The 25,253-nt window shown below is 33.4% G+C and overlaps 1 protein-coding gene across 1 annotated transcript; it reads right to left on the bottom strand.

The window, feature by feature from the left end:
• Window positions 1–19,301: 19,301 nt before the first annotated feature.
• LOC131844952 (uncharacterized) lies at window positions 19,302–22,683 on the bottom strand. Its single transcript, XM_059193946.1, has 2 exons — window positions 22,486–22,683; window positions 19,302–19,442 (listed from the first exon to the last, which is right to left on the bottom strand). Exons 1-2 carry the CDS (start codon window positions 22,681–22,683, stop codon window positions 19,302–19,304), a joined length of 339 nt encoding a protein of 112 aa, XP_059049929.1.
• Window positions 22,684–25,253: the final 2,570 nt, after the last annotated feature.

Here is a 25,253-nt window from a genome sequence, read left to right on the forward strand (position 1 = left end):
CGACGATACATCTCTGTCATGCTTCAGTTTCCCTGCCGGGAAAGAGACAGATGTGGAAGGGATGTAAGGGAAAGGAAAATAGGGATACATGCGCAAACAATAAATATAGAAACCGCTACGCATTTATTCTTATATTATTATAATATATATACATATATATTACAATCAGTTTACATATAATGTCAGCGCTATAATTTTTTTTTTTCTACAAATATAAGATTTCATTTACAAACTCTTTTTTTTATTATAAATGGATTTACGCATGGTTTTACTTCCAATTTTATAATAAGCTTTATCACAAAGGAAGTGTTTTACACAACATTTGAATATTATTTCAATAGGTTTGTATCTAGATAGTATAACAGAGTGAGTATAAGTGACTGCTAAAACTACAGCCTACTATATGAGAATACAAGATAGAAGAACTACAACTCAGTAAGTCTAACTTTATTTAATTTAAATACAGAAATATCGAGAAGCGCTGCAGGTTTATATTTCCTGTTAAACCTTTGGCCGATTCGTAGAATACGAAATGAAAGTTTATCAATGAGATTAAATTATTTTAAACTAGCTACTCGCCCGGCTTCGCCCGGGTGTACATGTATATAAATATATAACTCAAAGGTGACTAACTGACATAGTGATCTATCAACGCACAACACAAACGACTGGACGGATCGGGCTGAAATTTGGCATGCACGTAGATGTGATGATGTAGGCATCCGCTAAGATAGGATTTTGATTAATTCTACCCCCAAAGGGATAAAATAGGGGATGAAAGTTTGTATGATACTTTGTCAATTTGGAACCGATCGTTGCTGAGACTTTGCCTGCATAAAGCTACTATGATGTAGGCATCCTCTAGAAAGAGTTTCGATAAATTTCACACCTAAGTAGATAAATTAACGCGAGCGAAGCCTCGGGCTTAAAAGCTAGTTATATATATAAACCTTCCTCTAGAATCACTCTATTAATTTAAAAAACCGTTTCAGAATTCGTTTCGTAGTTTTAAAGATTTAAGCATATATAGGGACGGACAGACAGCGACATCGACTTTCTTTTATACTATGTAATGATGCATTCGATAAATCATAACCTTGTATTTGTAATATTTTAATAAGATAATAAATACTTTCTACAAAGTCATCGGCGCAGGTCTGGTGTGTCTTACCATTTTTGGGCAAGTGCTACAAGAAATTTTTCTAAACAACTTTTATATATATAGAATATATATAAAAGTTATCGAATATCGTCCGTCGCCATGGTATTCTAGCGGTTAGTAATAATAATAATAATATATGTATTTGCTTGCTACATGGTACGTTTTGGATCTTACTAAATAATAGAGGTACATGGCACATAAGCGTAAGGCAGTGTTCACGGCGATCGCAGGTTCTTGTCTCGCATGGTAAAACATAGGTATATGTGAGTCAGTGTTTTTGTACAATAAATGTAAATATGTAATTCATGAATATATATATATATATTTATAATGACTCAGATGACAATTATTTTAATAATTAAGTAATCTTTAAATAATTATAAATTTTGTATGCCAAATGAGGGAAAACGTAATGGGACAATATATGTATATGTATATGTAATTCCATTATATCCTTTGGTATCTTATTATAAATTTTTATACCTATTCCCATGAAAGACCTATTGCTTTTTCTAAACGATACTTGGGGACAGCAAGTTTGTCTTTTAATCTAGTATTAATACTATAATCTAGTATAATAAGATTTTTATGAACATATAGGATATTTGAATATATAAATTCAGAAGCAACGAACATCAACGAATTCAACGAAGCCTCTTTGAATTTCTCTCTTAATGAGTTACGACTCTTCATACAGTAGATCGCTCGAATGGCACGTTTTTGTAATATGAATATATTTTTAATATCTGCCACTTTTAATATTCCATAAGAGAATAATATTCCAGAATAATATTCCATAAGAGAGAAAGCAGTGGACGTCTTCCGGGCTGAGATGATGATGATGATGATGACTAATCTTGTTACATTGATGTTGAAACAAGCTGTACTTATAGTTACTTTCAGTATATACAGAAAAGTAACCGTTACAACATTAGAAGTCTCCCAGATTATCCTCAAGTAAGCTCGTTGGGATCCGAGCGAAACCTACTTTGCATTCCGTATTCGAGTTAAAGGCATTTCTCGTTCGCTCGAATTAGAATTTAAAATATATCGATTGGATCCACGACAGGACGAGCGAGATGAAATATTAAATGACGTGTTTTTTTCTCCAATTGGCCGCAGAGCAGCTGAGACGGTTGTAAAAACATTACGTGACACGTAAAAGTAGACTTCGGGCGACGTATGTCAGTAAAATTTAATACGCACGAGTCATTTCCGACAGACCTCTTTGGGGGTATACTAAATATTCTGTCACTAAAATATAGGTTAATGATAACGGTAGATATTCTATAAGACAGCGGCCAGTGGTTTTTTCAGTTCTCTAATGCTGTTGGCTGCCTTTACAGATTCACCGGACGATGGGGGCGAGTGCAGATGGCACTCCAAACCAAGGAATGACTTATGGAGCGGCTGCAGGCTAACTCCGCCCTGGCGGATGACTTTAGTGAGGGCACCGTTAGGTTCGAACCTCGGATCCAGGCCGTCGTATCGTATCGATCCCGTTTGAATTGGACGGGGGATTGATCAGAGGTCCCAGTGGTTTTCAATAATGATGCATATAAGACAGCGGCTAGTGGTTTCAGTACAGTTTGCCATTTTTAGTTTTAATATTTGTCCACCAAAAGAAAATTAGAAATTTTCTTTGTTTTATTTACATTTAGGATCTAGTATACCATGTTAATAAAAGACTTAATGCACAGTACAAAACCAGTATTTTACAGCCTCGATAGTCTAACGGTATTATGGTACTTGCGATAGTCGCGGATTCAAGTTCACCCTTTTTGATGTAAAATTTGTATTCGTGACCCTGTTTGTTTTTATCGATCTGTGTGTTTTCTGTATATTTACAAAAAAAGTATTGTATTAGCGGTAAGATATCAGCTGTCTATATATACCCTTATTACAAGTTCTGCGTAGCTTAAGACTAGATGGCGCTGTGTTATTGGGTAACCCATGGTTATTATTATTATTAGTATGAAAGTAAATTGTTTTAGTAGTAGTAAGGTAAATTATTTCTATAAGAAAACTAGTGTCTACGATATAACTAGTACAGATGGTTCTCCAAACCCGTGGAAGGACTTATGGAGCGGCTGTAGGCTAACGGATACGACTTTAGTCTGAGGGCACCGCTAGGGGTTCGAACCTCGGCTCAAGCCGTCGTAATTTTGATCACATTCTGAATTGGATGGGGGATCGATTGGAAGGGATTAATTTCACTGCTAAGCGAAATACATCGCACAAGGCAAGCGGCTGATGTGCTGCAGAAGGGGTCGTACCTGACTTTGTTCAAAGTTTGATATTGTCTGTTTTGAGAAAATCTTCTCTTTCTCCAGTCGTCTCCTCTTGCTATCTATCTTCGCTGGACTATCATCTCTCTTGATATCTTTATTGTCCTCCTTGGTGAGGGAGCTATTCGCAATTTTGAAGAAAATAAAAAAAAATCGTGTAGATTTAAATAAAATGATTATTAATTATTAAATGTTTATTACTACAGTATTTATGGTAATGGTAAATGAGTTACGCGAACCAGTAAGCTTAATAATACTATCTAATTAACAAATGAATGACTGTAATGAATCATTGCGGATTTGGTAGAAAATGTATGTACCGTTATATTGTAACTTCTATATATGTATGTACATACATGTAGGGTTAATGAGTAAATTGTGATGAATCTTACTGATTGTATTGAAATTGGACATTTCCAAAAGAAGTAATGTTAAGTTATTAAAACATATGTATATTTTGAAACCTGTATACAAACTGGATATTTCAACTGTATGCACATCAAAGGTAATGTAGGATATTAAATGTAAAAGATATTTTCAAATCGGTCCATTTGTTTCGAAGCCTATTCAATACAAGACTCAACCCATTGGCTCTGTGGCGAGATATTGCATCTCTGTGCATTTTCTACCGCATATATCACGGGGAGTGTTCTGAGGAATTGTTCGGATTAATACCAGCTGCTTTTTGCCACGCACAACCACATTATGGAATCACCTTCCAGCATTGGTATTTCCGAACCGATACTACATAGAAACCTTCAAGAAAAGAGCTTATTCCTTTTAAAATGCCGACAACGTACTTGCAATTCCCCTGGTGTTGCGGGTGCTCATGGGCGGCGGTAATCACTTACCATCAGGTGAGCCGCATGCTTGTTAGTCCCTTGTTATAAAAAAACACAAATATTTTTCCAATATATGTATAAAACGAATCAAAGATTTGTTTAATAATCTAGATAATACAGTCGATGCTCGAAACAGACGCACTTACCATCAGGTAAGCCGCATGCTTGTTTGTCCCTTGTTATAAAAAAACACAAATATTTTTCCAGTATATGTATTAAACGAATCAAAGATTTGTTTAATAATCTAGATAATACAGTCGATGCTCGAAACAGACAAACAAAACAACTCACCGACTGTTCACTTTCAGTCTATTTCTCCCAGTTTCGCTCGTCACTTTTTTATTCCACACTTTAACTCGTGCCTCAATGCAGCCACTCTCGTTTCTCTCTGCATTTGAATTTACGAAATTATACCTCCAAATAAATCTGTACCCTATCTTCCAAACTACAAAGTCTAAGTTACACTGTTTGGTTGCGGTATGTAATGTTTTTACTTTTCATTGCTGGGAAAATGATGCAGAAATGTAAAATGTAAGGACAATTGAGCGGAGAGCAGCGTGAATGTGCAGTGCACGGGTTCTTTGTCCCCAATGAAATAATATTTTTATAATACGCTCTTTTTCGGGTTTCACGGAGCATATTTTAAAGATATATTCTACTACATATTGCGTATGATATTTTATTGTTATTGTTGAGGATCATTACTTTTAGTTATATATATAATAATAATAATAATAATAATCTCAGGATAATTCACACAGCGCCATCTAGACCCAAGTTAAGCTAGCTAAAGCTTGTGTTATGGGTACTAGATAACTGATACAAATACATAGATATTTTTTTTTCGTAAATACATACATATTATACATGGAAAACACCCAGACCGATACAAACAATCATACTAAAAAAAGAATACTGAAGTGGCGCAGTGGAGTTAATGTATGAATTTTTTACAGTCGATGAAGTCCTACGTTCGATTCTAGCTGACGATAAATGAATAAAAGTTCAGATTCAAAATATCTTTGTTCTTGTAGGTCTATTAGGGACTCTCATAATATGTCAAATCTACCGTCAGTTTGGAATGATTTCGAGATAATAATATTAATCTTAGGACAATTCCCACAGCTCTATCTAGACTCAAGATAAGTTAGCTAAAGCTTATGTTGTAGGTAACAGTTTTTTTTTTCGTAAATACATACATACTATACTTAGTAAATACCCAGACCGATACAAACAATCATACTCATGGATACAAATGTTTATGCCGTGCGAGGAATCGAACCCGCGACCATCGGTCGTAAAGCGGTGTGCTTGACTGAAAGACCACCGAGGTTGTTATAAAATTATCTAAATAAATAATTATTATTACTATGTTATATACAGGGTGTTGTAATTTCAGTACAACTAGACCAAGCAGCTCACGAAAGCAAAACAAAACATGGTTACTCCCGAAGCAAGATTACGAGGCATATTCAATATTTTCCGACAAGACAATGGAAAATTTGACAGCGAAGGTACATCTCGACCAGCCGGGATTTCAATACGGCACTTCACTTACACCCGTGAGACGCTGTGTAGCAGGGTTGGCCAACTTGATTTTTTTTAATGATGATAATGGAATGGTGCACCTCCTGCGCTAACGGTTTACGCTGATGGAGCACCAGTGGAGGATGATAAGATGATCATGAGGTCAGATCAGTGACAAATTCGCTAGGAATTTATCACGATGGTTGGCAGGGGGAACCGCGTGGAGGTCAACCTTATATGGTGTTAGTAATGGGGTCATGAGTCCACATTGCCATAAAACGAATTACTAACTTTAGCCAAACGATATTTAGGTAAAATGTCGTTTGGCTAAAGTTAGTAATTCGTTTTATGGCAATTGCGTAAGGTTTTACAATAAAACACCAGAGTCTGTTATAAAACTGCCAGAAAAAAAGATTTAAATGGCAAATAAAACAGTTCCTTTGCAAAAAATCTTACTATAAAATTGAAGAATTCGTTAACGATAATAATGTTTTTATAGAAAAACTTTAAATCCATAGCACTGACAATATTATCTGATTACATCAATAATGAGTGCGTAGCAACTTCTATGTTGATTATCGCATGCCTCTTACTTGTTATACTGTAATTATTTATATAAAAAAACATCTATTAAAAAGAGCAACACACAAGTTTCTTGCTCATTCTTCTTGTGATGAATCTGCATTCCGAATGAGTGGTAAAATCAAAATATGACTATTCAAAAGTGCTTGTAATGAGTTTATTTGAATAAAGATTATTTCTATTTCTATTACTCTACAAACCCCTTCCGAGCAATATGATTAGACCAAGATATTCTGTTTACCATTGAAACCATGCGATCTACCAATTACATACTTATTGAAATCTTAAATGAAACAGCACAGTTCGGTACACAATCATATAGTATTTTTTTATTTTATTAACAGAGAAAACATAAATGTGAAAATTATTCCCAGTAACTAGTTACTTCTTTATCTTTACATTAGTGTGAGTTGCGCCTGCGCATCTTCCACTAGTTTATCATAATCTGATCTGTAGTTGGAAAATGCCAACCTTTTTTACGATTACGTAGCGCTTTTTTTTCGGACTACTCTAATGGTGTTGGCCGCAGCTGGCCTTTACAGCTTCACCGGACGTTAGGGGCGAGTGCAGATGGCACTCCAAACCCGCGGAAGGACTTATGGAGCGGCTGATGTCCAACTCCTGCCTGACGGATACGACTTTAGTCTGAGGGCACCACTAGGGTTTCGAACCTCGGCTCAGGCCGTCGTAATTTCGATCCCCGTTTGAATTGGACGGGGGATCGATCCGAGGGGACGTTGCGGAGTCTGGTCTACGTATTTATATTTTTTGCCTTGCTACGATGTATTCGACTAACGGTCGCGATCGACCTGTTGGCCACCCCTGCTGTATAGCGTGGGTTGAGAGCTACTATGTTTTCGTTGGATGATATAATTGGATTTATTGTTGCCTTACTCTTGATATTTATAGAAAACTGGTAGATGTAATTGTGATAATATCGTTTGAATTTACAAATTTATCTATTTTTTGTAGCTAACCCTATTTATTAGACGTTGAGTTTTAAAAGTCGTTCGCAGGGGTATGCATATGCAGTCTTACCAACTTCAGTTGCTAAGAGGAATAGAATAGAATAGAATGGAACAGAACAGAATACTACGGAACGGAACAGAATAGAACGGAACGGAACGGAATGAAATGGCAAACTATGTTAGTAAATTACTATTATAATTAATTAATAGTCATCACATTTTGTTTTAATGTACCACTCATTCGGAAGGCTGTCTCATCACAAGGAGAACGAGCAAGAAACTTGCGTGTTGCTCTTTTAAATAATTTTATTTTTACTTTACATTTTTAAGTTAAAGTGTGTGAATACAAACTACCAATTAGCACTAATTCAATTAAACACTCAAATAGAGAGAACATTAAATTTAGGCTGAGCAACTAAATAAGAGTAAATCAGTCGTAGTGATTAAAGCCAATTACAAAGTTATTACAAAGTTATTTAACACGAATAATTTTATGGCAAATATAAGTATTTATCTCTCTCAACGTTTCGACTAGGTAGCACTAGCCGTGGTCACGAGTTGACTTTTCATGTCAGCTAGTGACCTCGGCTAATACATATCTGCCCTTATCTAAATATATATACCTCAAAGGTGACTGACATAGTGATCTATCAACGCACAGCCCAAACCACTGGACGGATCGGGCTGAAATTTGGCATGCAAGTAGATGTTATGACGTAGGCATCCGCTAAGAAAGGATTTTAATTAATTCTACCTCCAAAGGGATAAAATAGGAGATGAAACTTTGTATGAAACTTTGTCAATTTTAAACCGATCGGGCTGAGACTTCGCATATCCTAAGAAAGGATTTTGATAAATTCCACCCATAAGGGGATAAATTAACGCGAGCAAAGCTGTGGGCAAAAGCTAGTTTGTATTCACACGATTCGACTTGTAAAATGTGAACTTACAAGGATTGTTGAAGGATTGACACAAGTTTCTTGCTCATTCTTCTTGTAGATTCGGTAGATTTAAAAAAATGTTGACTATTCAAAAGTGCTTAAATTAAGTTTATTTGAATAAATGATTTTCTATTTTATTCTATTCTAGTTTGCCATAAAATTATTCGTGTTAAGACCCTGTTAATAATTTAAATAATGTATATTAAATACGAAAGTTTAATAGTTGAATTTACAAATTTGTACATTTTTTTAAGCTAGCCCTATTTATGAGATGTTGAGTGTATAAAGTCGTTTACGTAACGTAGTCTTACCTACTTCAGTTGGAAAATGGCTTGCTTTGTACTTCATTACATAGTATACAATGAAATCGCTGTCGCTGTCCGTTCCTATGTATGCTTAAATCTTTAAAACTACGCAACGGAAATTGAAGCGTCTTTTTTTATAGATTGAATGATTCAAGAGGAAGATTCATATATATACACCCGTGCGAAGCCGGGGCGAATAGCTAGTACATAATAAATATTAGTGGACATTATAGATTATTCATTTATAATGTATTCAATATTTGATGCCCAAATTGGGTCAATTAAGCAGTTACTAATAAAATTATAATATTCACCTGGACATATTATTATGATCTAACTGTATAATACGCAAATTTAATTTCATTTCAATACTCAATACTCTATATAATAACTAGTTGTGCCCGCGACTGCGTACGCGGGAATAATGACGTTGGATAGCATTTTAAATTATTTAGTCTAACTATAAGACCCCAAAGAAAAAAGTTTTATGATTCTAGCTAAAAAATTGATGAATTTCTATAAAACATTTCATCCACTATTTTATTTTTAAGGGTAAATTTTTTATATACTTTGAGTGCTACGTATGTTTAATCAAGAGCCTAAAAACTTAGGTTTAAAAATGGTAATATTTCTATATAACATTTAATCTCCACTTTCATCTCCTTACAATTTTTTTTTGCATTCAATAGTAGCCTATGATCTTTCTCAGAGTCTAGACTAGATGTTGCCAAACTTTTTTGTGTCGTAGACCCCTTGCCATATTTTTCGGTTTTGGGTAGACCCCCCATTCTTACCTGGTATTGATTTTTTGTAAATTTCTAACTGCAGTAAAGTTTAGTGTTAAAAACATAAAGAAAAACAACAAGATGACCACTGTCTTAGACCACTTGCAGTTTGTCATAGATCAGCAGGGATCGATATAGACACTACACTTAGGGAATCACTAGTTTAGACTATGTGTGCAACAAATTTCATTTAAATCGGTTCAGTAGGTTTGGCGTGAAAGCACGATAGACAGACAGACAGAGATTTTTTGGCATCTATAATATTAGTAAGGTGTTTACATACACCAAATTTACAATTATATTCTTTTAAACTATTTCACTCTTCTTATTATATACTAGCTTATGTTAATTTATCCCCTTAGGGGTGGAATTTATCAAAATCCTTTCTTAGGGGATGCTTACGTCAGATTTATGCATGCAAAGTCTCAACTCGATCGGTTTAAAATTGACAAAGTTTCATACAAATTTTCATCCCCTATTTTATCCCCTTGGGGGTAGAATGAATCAAAATTCTTTCTTAGCGGATGCCTACGTCATAACATCTACCTGCATGCCAAATTTGAGCCCGATTCGTCCAGTGGTTTGGGCTGTGCGTTGATAGATCACTACGTCAGTCACCTTTAAGTTATATATATATATATATATATGAAGAGAATTTGCAGTCCAATTGAGTACATTTTTCTTCTGAAGGTATATTTTAAAATACAGAAGAATAAAATTACAATACAAATTCAAAATCATTTATTCACGTAGGACATTTCAGCCGCTCATGAACGTAAAATTTTTACATTATAATTTTAATTTTTATTATCTTTGACCTTTTGATGCTTTTGAGTTAAAATGAATATTGAATAACCAATAGCGGGGTTTTTTTATCCTGGTATTACGGGAGTTATCCTCTCTGAAAGATATGACATTTTGTATTATGTTTAAATTAATGATGATTAATTGGAAACATAATACTTTAACAGGAAGTCAATTGCCGATAAAAAAATATCGGTTGAGTTACTTAACCTCTTATTTATTAAAATGTTAAAGCTCTAAATGACCTATTTTAGAAGCCTACATAAACTGAACGTGCGGTTGGAGCAAGGTTATAACTTGGTACCCAAGACAAGGACATAGAAAAAGAAGACCAAATAGAAGATAGGAGAATGAAATAGTTAGAACAGCAGGGAAGATATGGACCAGGATCACACAAACAGAACAGAGTGGAAAAGATTAGAGGATGCCTTTGTTTGGAAACAAGCAGACAACCAAGAACTGGATATAGTATAAGCAAGAAAAAAAAATTTCAATAAAAAAGTCTGAATAATGGGCTATGATAATAATAAGAAGACTACCTAACCTGAACGTATTTAAAAGCGTAATATAAAATGAAAGAGTTTATATATCACTAGCTTATGCCCGCGGCTTCGCTCGCGTTAATTTATCTCCTTAAGGGTGGAATTTATCAAAATCCTTTCTATGGAGATGCCTACGTCATAGTAGCTTTATGAATGCAAAATCTCAGCCCGATCGGTTTAAAATTGACAAAGTTTCATACAAACTTTCATCCCCTATTTTGTCACCTTAGGGGTAGAATTAATTAAAATCCTTTCTTAGCGGATGCCTACGTCATAACATCTACCAATCTGCCAAATTTTAGCCCGATCCGTCCAGTGGTTTGGGCTGTGCGTTGTACTATGTCAGTCACCTTTGAGTTATATATATTTAGATTAGATAATAAAGTTTTTATAAAAAAAGCTTTAGATTCAATATTATCTGATTGCATGAAGAATGAGCGAGTAGCGGTTTCTATTTTGATTGCATGCCTCCTCCTTATTAATGTGTATTTATTTAAAACAACGTTTATTCAATAGAGCACGCTAGTTTCTATCTCATTCTTCTAGTGATGCTTTCCGAATAAAGAAAAGAGTATTCAAATGTGCTTATATAATTTCAATAAAGATTATTTCTATTCTATTCTATTCTATTCTATTCTATTCTATTCTATTCTATTCTATTCTATTCTATTCTATTCTATTCTATTCTATTCTATTCTATTCTACTCTACTCTACTCTACTCTACTCTACTCTACTCTACTCTACTCTACTCTACTCTACTCTACTCTACTCTACTCTACTCTACTCTACTCTACTCTACTCTACTCTACTCTACTCTACTCTGTTCTGTTCTGTTCTGTTCTGTTCTGTTCTGTTCTGTTCTGTTCTGTTCTATTCTATATTTATAGTGCCGTTTGGTACTAGGTATGGACTATAGTTTTTAATCTTTTATTTACTCAATTACTAGCTTTGTGTTATAGGTTATCATGCTCAGTAATGGGATGTTATATAGCTTAAACCTTCCTCTTAAGTCACTCTATCTATTCTGTCTATTAAAAAAAACTTAACAAAATCCGCGTAGTTTTTTAGGATTAAAACGTACATAGCAAATGATCGTATATAACAAGTTTGTTTACAATTAAGAAGAGGATATAGCGGTATATTACGGTAGGCTAAATCGCCTTTGAAATGTACTCTATACTTTTTATATATAATAATAATAATAATCTCAGGACAATTCACACAGCGCCATCTAGTCCCAATTTAAGCTACCTAAATCTTGTGTTACGGGTACTAGATAGCTGATACAAGTATATAGATGTTTTTTTCGTAAAAACATACATATTATACATAGAAAACACCCAGATCGTTACAGATAATCATATGTACTCATGAATACAAATGTATGTGACGTGCGAGGAATCGAATCCGCGACCATCGGACGTAAAGCGGTGTGCTAGACCGCTAGACCACCGAGGTTGTTATAAAATTATCTAAATAAGTTATTACTATTACATATATATATATATATATATATATATATCTATAATGGGAAGATTTATTTTCACATCAAATACTCAATATCGTGAATCTCAGGGTTGTCACATATATCTAGTGGAACTAAAATTATCTGCATTACACGTATACATTGTGTATCGTATCCCTTTATTGTGCTCTGAAACCAATCATGTGACAAAGCCTATTGTTGTTCAGGGATTAGATCCGTGCACACCGCCTCTAAATATAGATATACTATTAAAACTTTATTTATCGTCCATAAGTTAATATACTTGCGTCTGGCAAATATAATATATCGGACTTATAATTTTTTTTTCTTCTTATGGATGATAATGGAATGGTGCACCCGCCTGCGCTAGCAGTTTACGCTGGCGGGGTACCAGTGGAGGATGATAAGATGAGCATAAGGTCAGGCCAGTTAGCCCATCGTGACAAATTCACCAAGAACTTATCACTATGGTTTCCAGGGGGAACCGCGTGGAGGTCAACCTGACATGGTACATTGCTAGCAATAGGATCATCAGTCTACATCACTAACAATCTCCTTTCCCCCCTATAAAAATATATTGTCCAGTCTTATATGATTGAAATGACAGACAATCTCATTTGATAATATTTTCTCAAAAAAATGTAATGTAATATAAGTTGGATTCCATTCTCATCTGGGCCGTTGTGCGTGTAGAGCTAGGTTACAAAAGTAGCCAGCCAAGCTCCTCCCAGAAGCGCAGAAGTCTCCTGGTATCTTCACAGGGTTCATGGAGCGACCTCACCGTTCCGAGGATTTCTTTACGTTATGTAGCCACTGCTACGCACTCCAGGATTACGTGAGCAGCCGTTTCCTCGGCTACAAAGCAGCCCCGACAAAAAGAACTGTCAGTAGCACCTATTGTGTACAGATGTTTGTTTAAAGGACAGTGGCCCATTATTGTCCTTATCATTATTTTGAGGTTATACCTGTCCAGATTTAGTAGGCGTTTTGTCAATCGCTGGTTATTTTTAGAAATTGCCACTTTTGATTGTTTGCAGATCTTTAGCGAAATCAGGATCGAAATTGCGAGAAGTATAATGGCAAGAGCGGGATGGGGCCTGCTACCACCATGCCCTCCTACATCCACCTCTCATCTCTTCTCGCCAGCTCGTCCGCGGCATCATTACCATATGATCCACTGTGCCCTTTTATCTACTGGATAGTTTCAAAAAAATGTACTCCAAACACAAAAAAGATGGGACCAATCCGAAAGTACAATCTTTAAAAAAAAACTTTTTTAAAATGCTTTATTACCTATATTTATGCTATTTATTATTTACGACACATGGTATTACCTATGTATATTTATTATTTATTTATGTTTATTTATCTGTCTTGTGATGAGTCTGCATTCCGAAAAAGTGTTTATTTCTATAAAGATTATTTCTATTTCTATTTTATTATTCATGATACATGGTGTTACCTATGTGTCGTAAATAATAAATAAATTCGCGAATATCGCAAGTAAGACAACTAAGAACATCAGTAATAAGAGACTGTAATTAAATAGTAATAAAGTTCTAAATTATGTAAACAAATATTTACCTTGATAACTTTGGGATTTTGCTCGTCATTGTATATATTCTTGGTTCTAACCTTCAGAGGGAAAGAAGAAGATAGACGTTCAAATATTCAAATTCTCTACGTTATACCACCATGGCTCTCAATCTTTGACAGGAACCAAAATAATAATAATTATTATTATTTAAGTTTAAGAAATAATAATAATAATCTCAGGACAATTCACACAGCGCCATCAAGACCCAAGTTAAGCTAGCTAAAGCTTGTGTTATGGGTACTAGACAACTGATACATATACATAGATACATACTTTTTTTTGTAAATATATATATATTATTATATTATACACAGAAAACACCCAGACCAATACAAACAATCATACATACTCATGAATACAATTGTTTGTGCCGTGCGAGGAACCGAACCCGCCATCATCGGTCGTAAGGCGGTGTACTAGACCACTAGATCACCAAGGTCGTCAAAATGTATCTTTTACTTTACAATCTCTACGTTATGTCACCAAGGCTCTCAATCTTTGACAGAAACCAAGATTTATCTTTTACTTTACAATCTCTACGCTCTCAATCTTTGACAGAAACCAAGATATACGCTCTCAATTGACAGAAATCAAGATTTATCTTTTACTTAACAATCTCTACGCTTCAATCTTTGACAGAAATCAAGTCACTTAACAACGCTCTCAATCTTTGACAGAAATCAAGATTTATCTTTTACTTAACAATCTCTCTACGCTCTCAATCTTTGACAGAAACCAAGATTTATCTTTTACTTAACAATCTCTACGCTCTCAATCTTTGACAGAAATCAAGATTTATCTTTACTTTACAATCTCTACGCTCTCAATCTTTGACAGAAACCAAGATTTATCTTTTACTTAACAATCTCTACGCTCTCAAACTTTGACAGAAATCAAGATTTATCTTTTACTTTACAATCTCTACGCTCTCAATCTTTGACAGAAACCAAGATTTATCTTTTACTTTACAATCTCTACAAGGCTCTCAATCTTTGACAGAAACCAAGATTTATCTTTTACTTTACAATCTCTACGCTCTCAATCTTTGACAGAAACCAAGATATATCTTTTACTTTACAATCTCTACGTTATGTCACCAAGGCTCTCAATCTTTGACAGAAATCAACATTTATCTTTTACTTTACAATCTCTACGCTCTCAATCTTTGACAGAAACCAAGATTTATCTTTTACTTTACAATCTCTATGCTCCAATCTTTGACAGAAACCAAGATTTATCTTTTACTTTACAATCTCTACGTTATGTCACCAAGGCTCGCAATCACTACGTTATATCACCAAGGCTCTCAATCTTTGACAGAAACCAAGATATATCTTTTACTTTACAATCTCTACGTTATGCCACTAAGGCTCCCAATCTTTGACAGAAACCAAGATATATCATTTACTTTACAAGCTCTACGCTATGTCACCAAGGCTCTCAATCTTTGACAGAAATCAACATTTATCTTTTACTTTACAATCTCTACGTTATGCCACTAAGGCTCCCAATCTTTGACAGAAACCAAGATTTATCTTTTACTTTACAATCTCTACGTTATATCACCAAGGCTCTCAATCTTTGACAGAAACCAAGATTTATCTTTTACTTTACAATCTCTACATTATGTCACCAAGGCTCCGAATCTTTGACAGAAACCAAGATTTATCTTTTACTTTACAATCTCTACGTTATATCACCAAGGCTCTCAATCTTTGACAGAAACCAAGATTTATCTTTTACTTTACAATCTCTACATTATGTCACCAAGGCTCCCAATCTTTGACAGAACACAAGATTTATCTTTTACTTTACAATCTCTACGTTATATCACCAAGGCTCTCAATCTTTGACAGAAATCAACATTTATCTTTTACTTTACAATCTCTACGCTCTCAATCTTTGACAGAAAACAAAATGTTTTTTTAGTTTTTTAAGCTTCTTCTTAGAAAACACGTGTAAACACATGGTAACTCCACTCAAAATGATGCTATCTAGTACCTAATTTGCTATCAATAAGTGTAAATGATTCTAGTTTTCACCAATATTATTCTAATTCAATAAAAATAAAATAACTTCGTTAGCTAGTATCCAAATAAATAACTGACCATCGCAACAAACATAAATAATTAAATTCCACAAGAGTAGGAAGTCAAGAAATTAGTTACAAGTCGATTAACGATCCACCAGGGAAACTACCACCCCTACCAAAGTTACGTTTCTCGAAAACCCATCGTTTAACTCACCTGCCATCTCTCTCTAACATATACTGTTAGAGAGAGGACGATATATTCCAGATAACACTAAAGAATATAGTTTTAGTAGAGGTGTCGCAACGGTACCGAGACATTATCACAGCAATCAAATACTCGTTAACACCAGCACTGATATACTCTCCACCCATGAACGGGTAACTAAAATTAAACTTTAACACTTTGAACTTTAAATGTAACATCCAACAGCACCTGATGTTGGTTAATTTATGGATCGTAAAAATAAGTGGACTTAAACTATACGCTTTCTTTATTTTGCAGGATATTTAAAGCTTTGTTACAAGGGTGGATGCGCAGGGGTTCGTTTAATAGTTATTGTGTTAATTACAAATTAATTTATAAGCGCCTACCCTGCTGTAGGTGGCTAGGTGGCTTTAATATAAGCTGTTTTGTTGTTTGCAGTATATTTGGTATATTTAGAACCTGGAAACATTTAGACGAGAGGTGTTGAGAATTTTTTGGAATGTTTTATATGGATTATGTATTCGTAAAGTCGTGTATATAAAGATTATTTTTATAGAAAATATTAAAATTTACTACCCCTATGTAATGTAAAAATAAAAGACAACTATGTAAATAATTTCTAGTAGTATATTTCAAAACATAGTATAAAATAAAGTCGCTGTCGCTGTCTGTCCGTCTCTATGTATGCTTAAATCTTTAAAACAAAACTTAAATCTTTAAATTTAAGCATATGGGACGGACAGCGTGGTGGACCGAGTCGATGTGCTCCCTCAAATATTGTTGAGTGCAATGATGGCTGGCTCATCCATCATACTCGTGAACGGGTGCTGCTTGTGGGGACTGGTCTGTTCAAGTTATGAACATAACTCTATTCTCCCAAATTTGAACGACTGTGTATTATTGTAAACATGTAAACATTTATTTGAAAAGAATACGAGCTGAGTTTCTTGTCATCTCGAAATCATTCCGAACTAACGGTAGATTTGGTACATCATAAGAGTCTGTTATATACCTAGATGAATAAAGATTTTTTGATTATTTATTTTGTAAGTCGGGGTAGTGAAGCAAAGGACCATGAGGCTGTTAAAAAATACCTACAAGAAACATAGTATATTACTATATACAGTTACGACTGCAATCCGAAATTGAAGTGGCAAGGCAGGGCATATAGCTCGTAGGAGAGATGGCCATTGGAGCAGTAAAGTCCTCGAGTAGCGACCGCGGACCGGAAGACGCAGCGTGAGAAGGTCTCCAGCAAGGTGAAACGACGATCTGGTCAAGATCGCTGGAAGGCATAGGATACGAGCAGCGCAGGACCGATCGTCGTAGAGATCTTTGAGCCTTTTTATTTACCTCCGAGTGACTCTGAGCTTATTCATGAGGCCCATAGTTAGCGACCACGTTTCTGTGCCGAGATAAACTCACGCACCAGGAAACAATGTACACAATGTGCATATTTTCGGCATGTATCAAAGAGGACGATGAACGGCCGTCCAATATCGAGCCAAACAAAGGCTTACAAGAGTTTAGGTCACGCCCACCGCACTGCATATTCAACGTGGGACTATAGTCAACACTAGATAGTATAAGAGCTCATGACATATATGATGAGCTTGTAAATATCACCTAATGATTATAACTAGTGGTCACCAAATGATTAATTTAAAGCCTCGGTAGTCTAGCTGTTTAGCCTTACAACCGATGGTAGCAGCTTCGATTGTTGGTACGACACTAACATTTGTAATCATGAGTATGATTGTGTCGATCTGGGTGTTTTATATTTATAATATGTATGTAACATATTATACATAGAAAACACCCAGATTGAAATTAAAAATATCTATGTATTTATATCAGTTATCTAGTATACGAGCTTTAGCTAGTTTAACTTGGGTCTAGATGGCGCTGTGAGAATTGTTAATTATGTATAAAATGTATAAAATTCTAGTGTCACAATGTTAGTTACCATACTTCTCCGAAACGGCTGGATCGATTTTTATGAAATTTTATATACATATTCAGTAGGTCTTAGAATTGTCTACTATCTATTTTTAATATCACTAAGTGATAAGTGTTGTCCATCCCTAATATTTTATTTTTACTGTTTGGATAATATATCGTATTTGTATTTTTTTACATTAAAAAATATATATACAACCCTAAATTTTCACCCTTCCACCATCAAGCCCAATTTTTTTATACCGATTTTAATTTATATGGCAAAGTAACGTTTGTGAGTAAAGCTAACAATATATAAATCAAGGCAAAGTACATTAAAGGAAACTTTTAATAAAAACGTTACCAGCTCTTGGACTATATAGACTTACCGATGCGTGTTGACCAATATGTGAGCTACACTTCACCTCCGAGATACGACTACTGAACCCAGAATTTGCATTCCACACTGTGGTTTACTTTTTAACCGACTTCACAAACCGAGGAGTCCGTATTTTTCTGTCCGTTCTTATTTCTTTCATCAACTAGTAGTCGCTAGACTGTGTGCCGGGCATTCATATAAGAGATGTATATTTCTACTGGATATGCACTAATAATTTCAAAGATTCTTTACATCCATCTGAAAACTAAATCAATCCACGTGATTATGATTACGTAATTGATTTAGTTTTCGGATTATTACACAAATAATTTAGTCTTATTCTAATAGAATAAAAAAAAAAATAAACCAATAACAATAAATAATAATAACACTTTTAATGTATAAAATATATACAAATGAATATAATTTAATAAAGAAGAATAAATGAGTTACTATATTATTAATAAATTTTATTTTAATAGCTGTTCTGTTCTAGGTTAGGCTGTGTGTTAAGAAAGTTTATTTTATATATAAATTGTAAGCAATATAGCTTACAATTTATATATAAAATAAATTACAAATAAATAATATATACAATCAATTAAAAAGAAAATAAAAAACAACTTTTATAATCAATAAGTCATAAATTCAGCAAAATAAGACATTACAAATTTATGTATGAGTGTATATATATTGCATATGAACATACACACACTCATACATTTTTATTATATTTTATAATAAACACTATATAATATATAAATTTGTACTCTAGTATTTGTGCACTTATATGTTTTATATATAAAATATATTATAGTATATACACGTAACGGTTTAGACGAATTTCAACTCTTAGTGTGTGTGTATGTTTGTGTATGTTGTATGTTTTATGTATAAAATGTATTTATACATAAAAATCAGACGAACACTTGAACTTGGTAATCCAGTCCTTCACCTCGTTCACTCTTCAATCGTATATTGGCGAACGTGGTGCCCACACCACCAGCAGTGATTGTGGCTGATGCATTGCCTCTGAGTAAATCTACTGCTGATATACCCTGAAAAAAAAATTACATGTACTATGTACTACATATATATATATATACTCTATGTAACAGGAATGACAATTAGATAGGCAGTTGACCTGATGATAAATGACAATTAGGCGGTCTTGTTCCAAAATTACTAGTGAAATCCTATAGTAACACTAGCTAACACGGAAAACGTTGCTTTGGCATATATACTAGTATTAATATTTCTATTTCTATTAGATAATAATAGAAATATAGATATTTTCCATTCAACGCTGGTCCAGTTCCGGAGACAATTAAATTTCCACCGTAAAGAGACAAATTATATTTAACATTGTACCAATTTTCTTTTCTTTAATATAAATAAAATTCTGTTAACATGACATATTATATATTATTTTCTATTTAGTTTACTTTTCATTATATAACCTTATCTAGCGTATATTGAATGCGTCTATATAATTTAGCTCTTAGGCATACATAGTGTTGGATTACAATCCAGTTTTGTACTGAACTACACGCTCCTAGCTATATTATTATATTGATTGTAATCTGTTTTGTATGCTAATAAATAAATAAATTAATTAATATTGCTATTAAAAATTAGGAATTCATGGTAGAAGGGTAAAGGCGAATTAGGTGGACGGTAACTGGAGCTAGTACCCATTTGCTACACTTGCATGTATAGACTCATGTATATATATATATAATGTATATGTATATATAATGGTAAGCATCTGCCCAGTTAATAAAAATACACATATAAAACACCTAACCCGATACAAACAATCATATTCATGAATACAAATTTTTGTACCGCGCGAGGAATCGAACCCACGACCATTGTATAGATTTAGGGGTTGTATTTATTTTATAACAACAAATTATAATTTTATAGCCAATATTTTTATGTATAGATATATATGCTATGTTACTGTAAAGTTTCATTAAAATCCGTTTAGTAGATTTTGAATGAAAGAGTAACAAACATCCATCCATACTCACAAATTTCCGTCTTCATAATATTAATAAGGTTTAAAATGAAAAATAAATAAGACTTGAGATGTATAGAAATAGTTTACATTCTATTCTCAGACCTACTGAATATACACACATAATTTATTTATATATATATACACACATAATTAAACGGCTTGACCGCGTCTTATGAGATGCGGTCAAGCCGTTTCGGAGGAATTTTCTTACAAACACACGAGAATTTTATATATTACATAGAAAACATTGTTTCCAAATATTTAATTGGCTAGGGTAGAATGAGTAGCATCACTTTATTTTTTCACTACTTTTGATTTTTATACAATACTAACTGTCCCTGCGACTTCGTCCGTATGGAAATTAACTTTATTTTTCTAAAATAAAAGTAGCCTAACTTACTCCTTATTACATCAGCTACCTGCCAAAAAAAGTCCCGTTAAAATCGGTCCAGCCATTAGTTATTAGCCGTAACAAATAGACAGACCGACAGACAGAGACAGACAAAAAATGTAAGAAAATATTATTTTGGTGTATGTACTGTATTTATATTAGTAAAATGGTTATTTCAATATTACTCCAATTTTATTTATATGTATATATTAGTAGTTTAACATATTAACTTAAGTGTATATAGATATCTATCTATACACTTAGATCAATTGAAACCTATTATCTATCTAGATAATAGGTTTCAATTGATTATCTATTTTTAAACAAGTTTATCTCTCCAGTAATACGATTTGATTGGTATAGATAACGGTAGGTAATTTTCCTGGATTGTTTATTTACTAATCCTGTCTAATCCTTGTTAATGTAAACCTACTTAAAATAACATTAAATCTACTCAAACAACATTTATTTAAAAGAGCAACACACATGTTTCTTGCTCATTCTTCTTGTGATAAGTCTGCGTTCCGAATGAGCGGTAGAAAAACAAAAATGTGACTATTCAAAAGTGCTTATATTAAGTTTAATCGAATAAAGATTATTTATATTCCTATTTCTATTACAAATATCACCCAATAGAAATAATCTTTATTCAAATAAACTCATTATTATTATCAAAAGCACTTTTGAATAGTCATATTTTGATTCTACCACGCATTCGGAATGCAGATTCATCACAAGAAGAATGAGCAAGAAACTTGTGTGTTGCTCTTTTGAATAGATTTTTTTTATATATTTTATAATTACAGTATAACAAGTAAGAGGCATGCGATAATCAACATAGAAACTAAGGACTCATTATTAATGTAATCAGAGAATATTGCCAGCGCTATGGATTTTAAGTTTATGTATAGAAACATTATTATCGTTAACGAATTCTTCAATTTTATAGCAAGTTTTTTTGAAGAATATATATACGAGTACGGTACATACACCAAAATAACAGTTTTTACAATTTTTGTCTGTCAGTCTGTCTGTCTGTTTGTTCCGGCTAATCGCTGAAATGGCTGGATCGATTTTGACGGGACTTTTATTGGCAGGTAGCTGATGTAACAAAGAGTAACTTAGGCTACTTTTAATTTAGAAAAATAAAGTTTAATCCCACGCGGACGAAGTCGCGTGTACAGCTAGTTTAGAAATATAAATTGACAAAAAACAATAGTTTATAGTAATAATATTCCTTTTTTGCAAAGGAACTGTTTTATATGATAAGAGACTGTAACTAAATAGTAATAATATTCTAAATTGAATAAATCAATCATCATCTGCTTCTTCCTTATCCCATTTATTTGGGGTCGGCGTAATATGTTTTTCTCTTCCATTCATCTCTGTTCGCAGTCATTCCGTTATTTACTCCCTTTCTCACCATATCATCTTTCACACAGTCCATCCATCTCTTTTTCGGTCTTCCTCTACCCTTATAACCATCCACATTCATATGTAACAGCGTCCTTAGGATATGATCTTCATTCCTACGCATTACATGTCCATACCACGATAGACGATTACTCTTTAACCTCTCTGACATCGGCGCCACTTTCATACTTCCTCTGATGTATTCATTCTTTATCTTGTCTATCCTCGTCACACCACACATCCATTCTAAATTGTATAAATCAATATTTACCTTTATAACTTTAGGATTTTGCTCGTCATTGTAGAATACATTCTTGGTTCTAACCTTCAGAGGGAATGATGATAACTTCACGTTCTCTACGTAAGCTAACTGACCATTTACAGTCGTTCCCAAATTTAGATCGGTGCCTGAGGTTGCACTAATGTATAACACTACGAAAATTGTAACACAAATCGATGTATAACCCATTTTGGAAAACAATTTCATTGTTTACTGTCTTAGCAATAAAATGAGTATGCTTTTAATACAGTATATATAGATATTTATCAGTATTTTATCAGTAAATGACTCACTAGATACAAATTTGATGTTTCTTAAGGTTCATACATACATATACATAGTTATTATCATTACTGTTCAAATAATAATATAGAGAATACTAGCTGTCCCGTCAAACGTTGTTTTGCCGTAAATTAAAAAAAAAATAGGGTTGGACTACCCCTAACATTTAGGGGGATGAAACGTAGATGTTGCCCGATTCTCAGACCTAATCAATACGCTCACAAAATTTCATGAGAATCGGTCAAGTTTCGGAGGAGTATGGGAACGAAAACTGTGACACGAGAATTTTATATAGAGAATATATTATGAATGTATTTTCTATACAGACATAGGTGTATGTTTATTTACAACATACATAGAGATGTGTTTGTTGTAAATTGTGCTTTCATGGTAATAATTTTATGTTTATTTACAACATACTCGTACATAGTGATGTGTATGTTATATATATCATATTTGTTGTTTATGTTGTCAGCCTCGTCAGTCTAGCGGTTTATCGCCTTACTCTCCGATAATTGCAGGTTCGATTCTCTCAAAGTGCAAACATATGTAATCATGAGTATGATTGTTTGTACGGGTATTTATATATTATGTAGATATTTAAAAATATATATATTTAGGTAGTTTAAAAAAGCTTAATGATTGTACAAGTAGAAACTTACGCAATGAAAATAAGCAAATTTTACATCTACTAAATGTCCTCTACACAAAGTTAGTAATTCATTGTCAATATAAAAATTGTAAAAAATGTTATTTTGGTGTATGTACCGTATTTATATTCATATACATGTAGTAAAAAACGGTTACTTCAATATTACAAACAGACACTCCAGTTTTATTTATATGTATAGATAACATTTTATTAAAAGAACTGATTTAATGATCAGTTTTTTAATGAATTTTTCAATATCAGCCTTTTTAATGATTTTTTTCCATTTAATGAAACAACAATAAGGAGAACAAACAACTATACAATTACTACAGAAATTTATTTATAATTACTTATAATATATTACGATATTTACATATATTTATTTTAAAAAAATACATGTATAATCATGGTGTGAAGGTACCTTTATAAAATATAAAAACAAGATGATTTTATGAGTACGTACAGAGAATAGTCATCTACATCGACATCCAATTGATAAGGTGATACGTGGCTGATAATGTTATCAATCACTTATCACGTCTGTCAGCGCTCCGGAAACTGGCATGTATGAGTTATAATAATGTATGATGTGCTTTATTTTGTCCCACAAAGAGAATTGAGTATCATCATCATTCATGAGACAATTTTTTTTAACAATTCACACAGCGTCATGTGGACCCAAGTTAAGCTAGCTAAAGCTTGTGTTATGGGTGCTAGATAACTGATACAAATACATAGATAATTGATTTTTTCGTAAATATATACATATTATACATAGAAAACAACCAGACCGATACAAACAATCATACTCATGAATACAAATTTTGGGCCGTGCGAGGAATCGAACCCGCAACCGTCGGACGTGAAGCGGTGTGCTAGACCGCTAGACCACCGAGGTCGTCAAATTACGAAAATTCAAAATTCAAAAATCATTTATTCATGTAGGACATTTTAGCCGCTTATGAACGTCAAATTTTTACATTATAATTTTATTTTCTCCCTACCGTCCAGTTCGGTATATAGATCCAATTGAGAAGAACTGGCAAAAAACTCAATTGAATTACTTTTTTTTTTAAAGCCAGTTTATTTACAATGTATATTTATATAGGTGTCTATGTCTAACATTAAATGAAAATTCAGTGCATGAACAACAATTGCCATGCACACTCGTCATTCAAGTAATCGTTTAATGAGTAATAGGCTTTGCTCAGTAAATATGATTTAACAGATGTTTTGAATTTATTTAAGGGTAATTCCAACATATCCTTTGGTATCTTATTGTAAATTTTTATACCTATTCCCATAAAAGACCTATTAACTTTTTCTAAATGATACTTGGGGACAGCAAGTTTGTCTTTAAATCTAGTATTAATATTATGAATATTTAATAATAATAATATTTTAATATACATTTATATATTAAAGTGAAAATTCTTCTTTTTGTATATCGACTTCAAAAAGAAGAATTTTGGATGGAGAACTAGGCACCTAATAGGATTCCGATTGGTTTTTACCGATAGCAAAACAACTACCACCGTCCAATTCCAATCCTATATATGCTCGTTTGTTATAACAAAAAAAAATCGCACATAACAAATGAGAGAGCGATCCATTTCATTACTATACGTCGGTGCCGAAAAAGTTTAAGGCCGGGCGCCCGGTCACATCTGGCGCTAATGTGTCCGACTTTTGATAAAGCCATTGCAGAATAAATTGTCGGACACTGAAACACTTTATCATTACATATATTATATGTATGTATGTATGTATATATATATATATATACATATAAACACCTCTTTGAACTCTGAAACTCTCTTTCTCT

Source organism: Achroia grisella, unplaced genomic scaffold (genome assembly GCF_030625045.1).
Source record: "Achroia grisella isolate CSIRO2021 unplaced genomic scaffold, CSIRO_AGI_Agris_v1 utg44407, whole genome shotgun sequence".
In the NCBI taxonomy this organism is placed as follows: Eukaryota; Metazoa; Arthropoda; class Insecta; order Lepidoptera; family Pyralidae; genus Achroia; species Achroia grisella.

Coding starts and splice junctions, on each gene's coding strand:
- LOC131844952 (XM_059193946.1), bottom strand. CDS start 22,683: ATGGGTTATACATCGATTTGTGTTACAATTTTCGTAGTGTTATACATT. Junction 19,443..22,485: donor AAAATCCTAAAGTTATAAAG/GTAAATATTGAT, acceptor TTTTTTTTTCAG/GGTATATCAGCAGTAGATTT.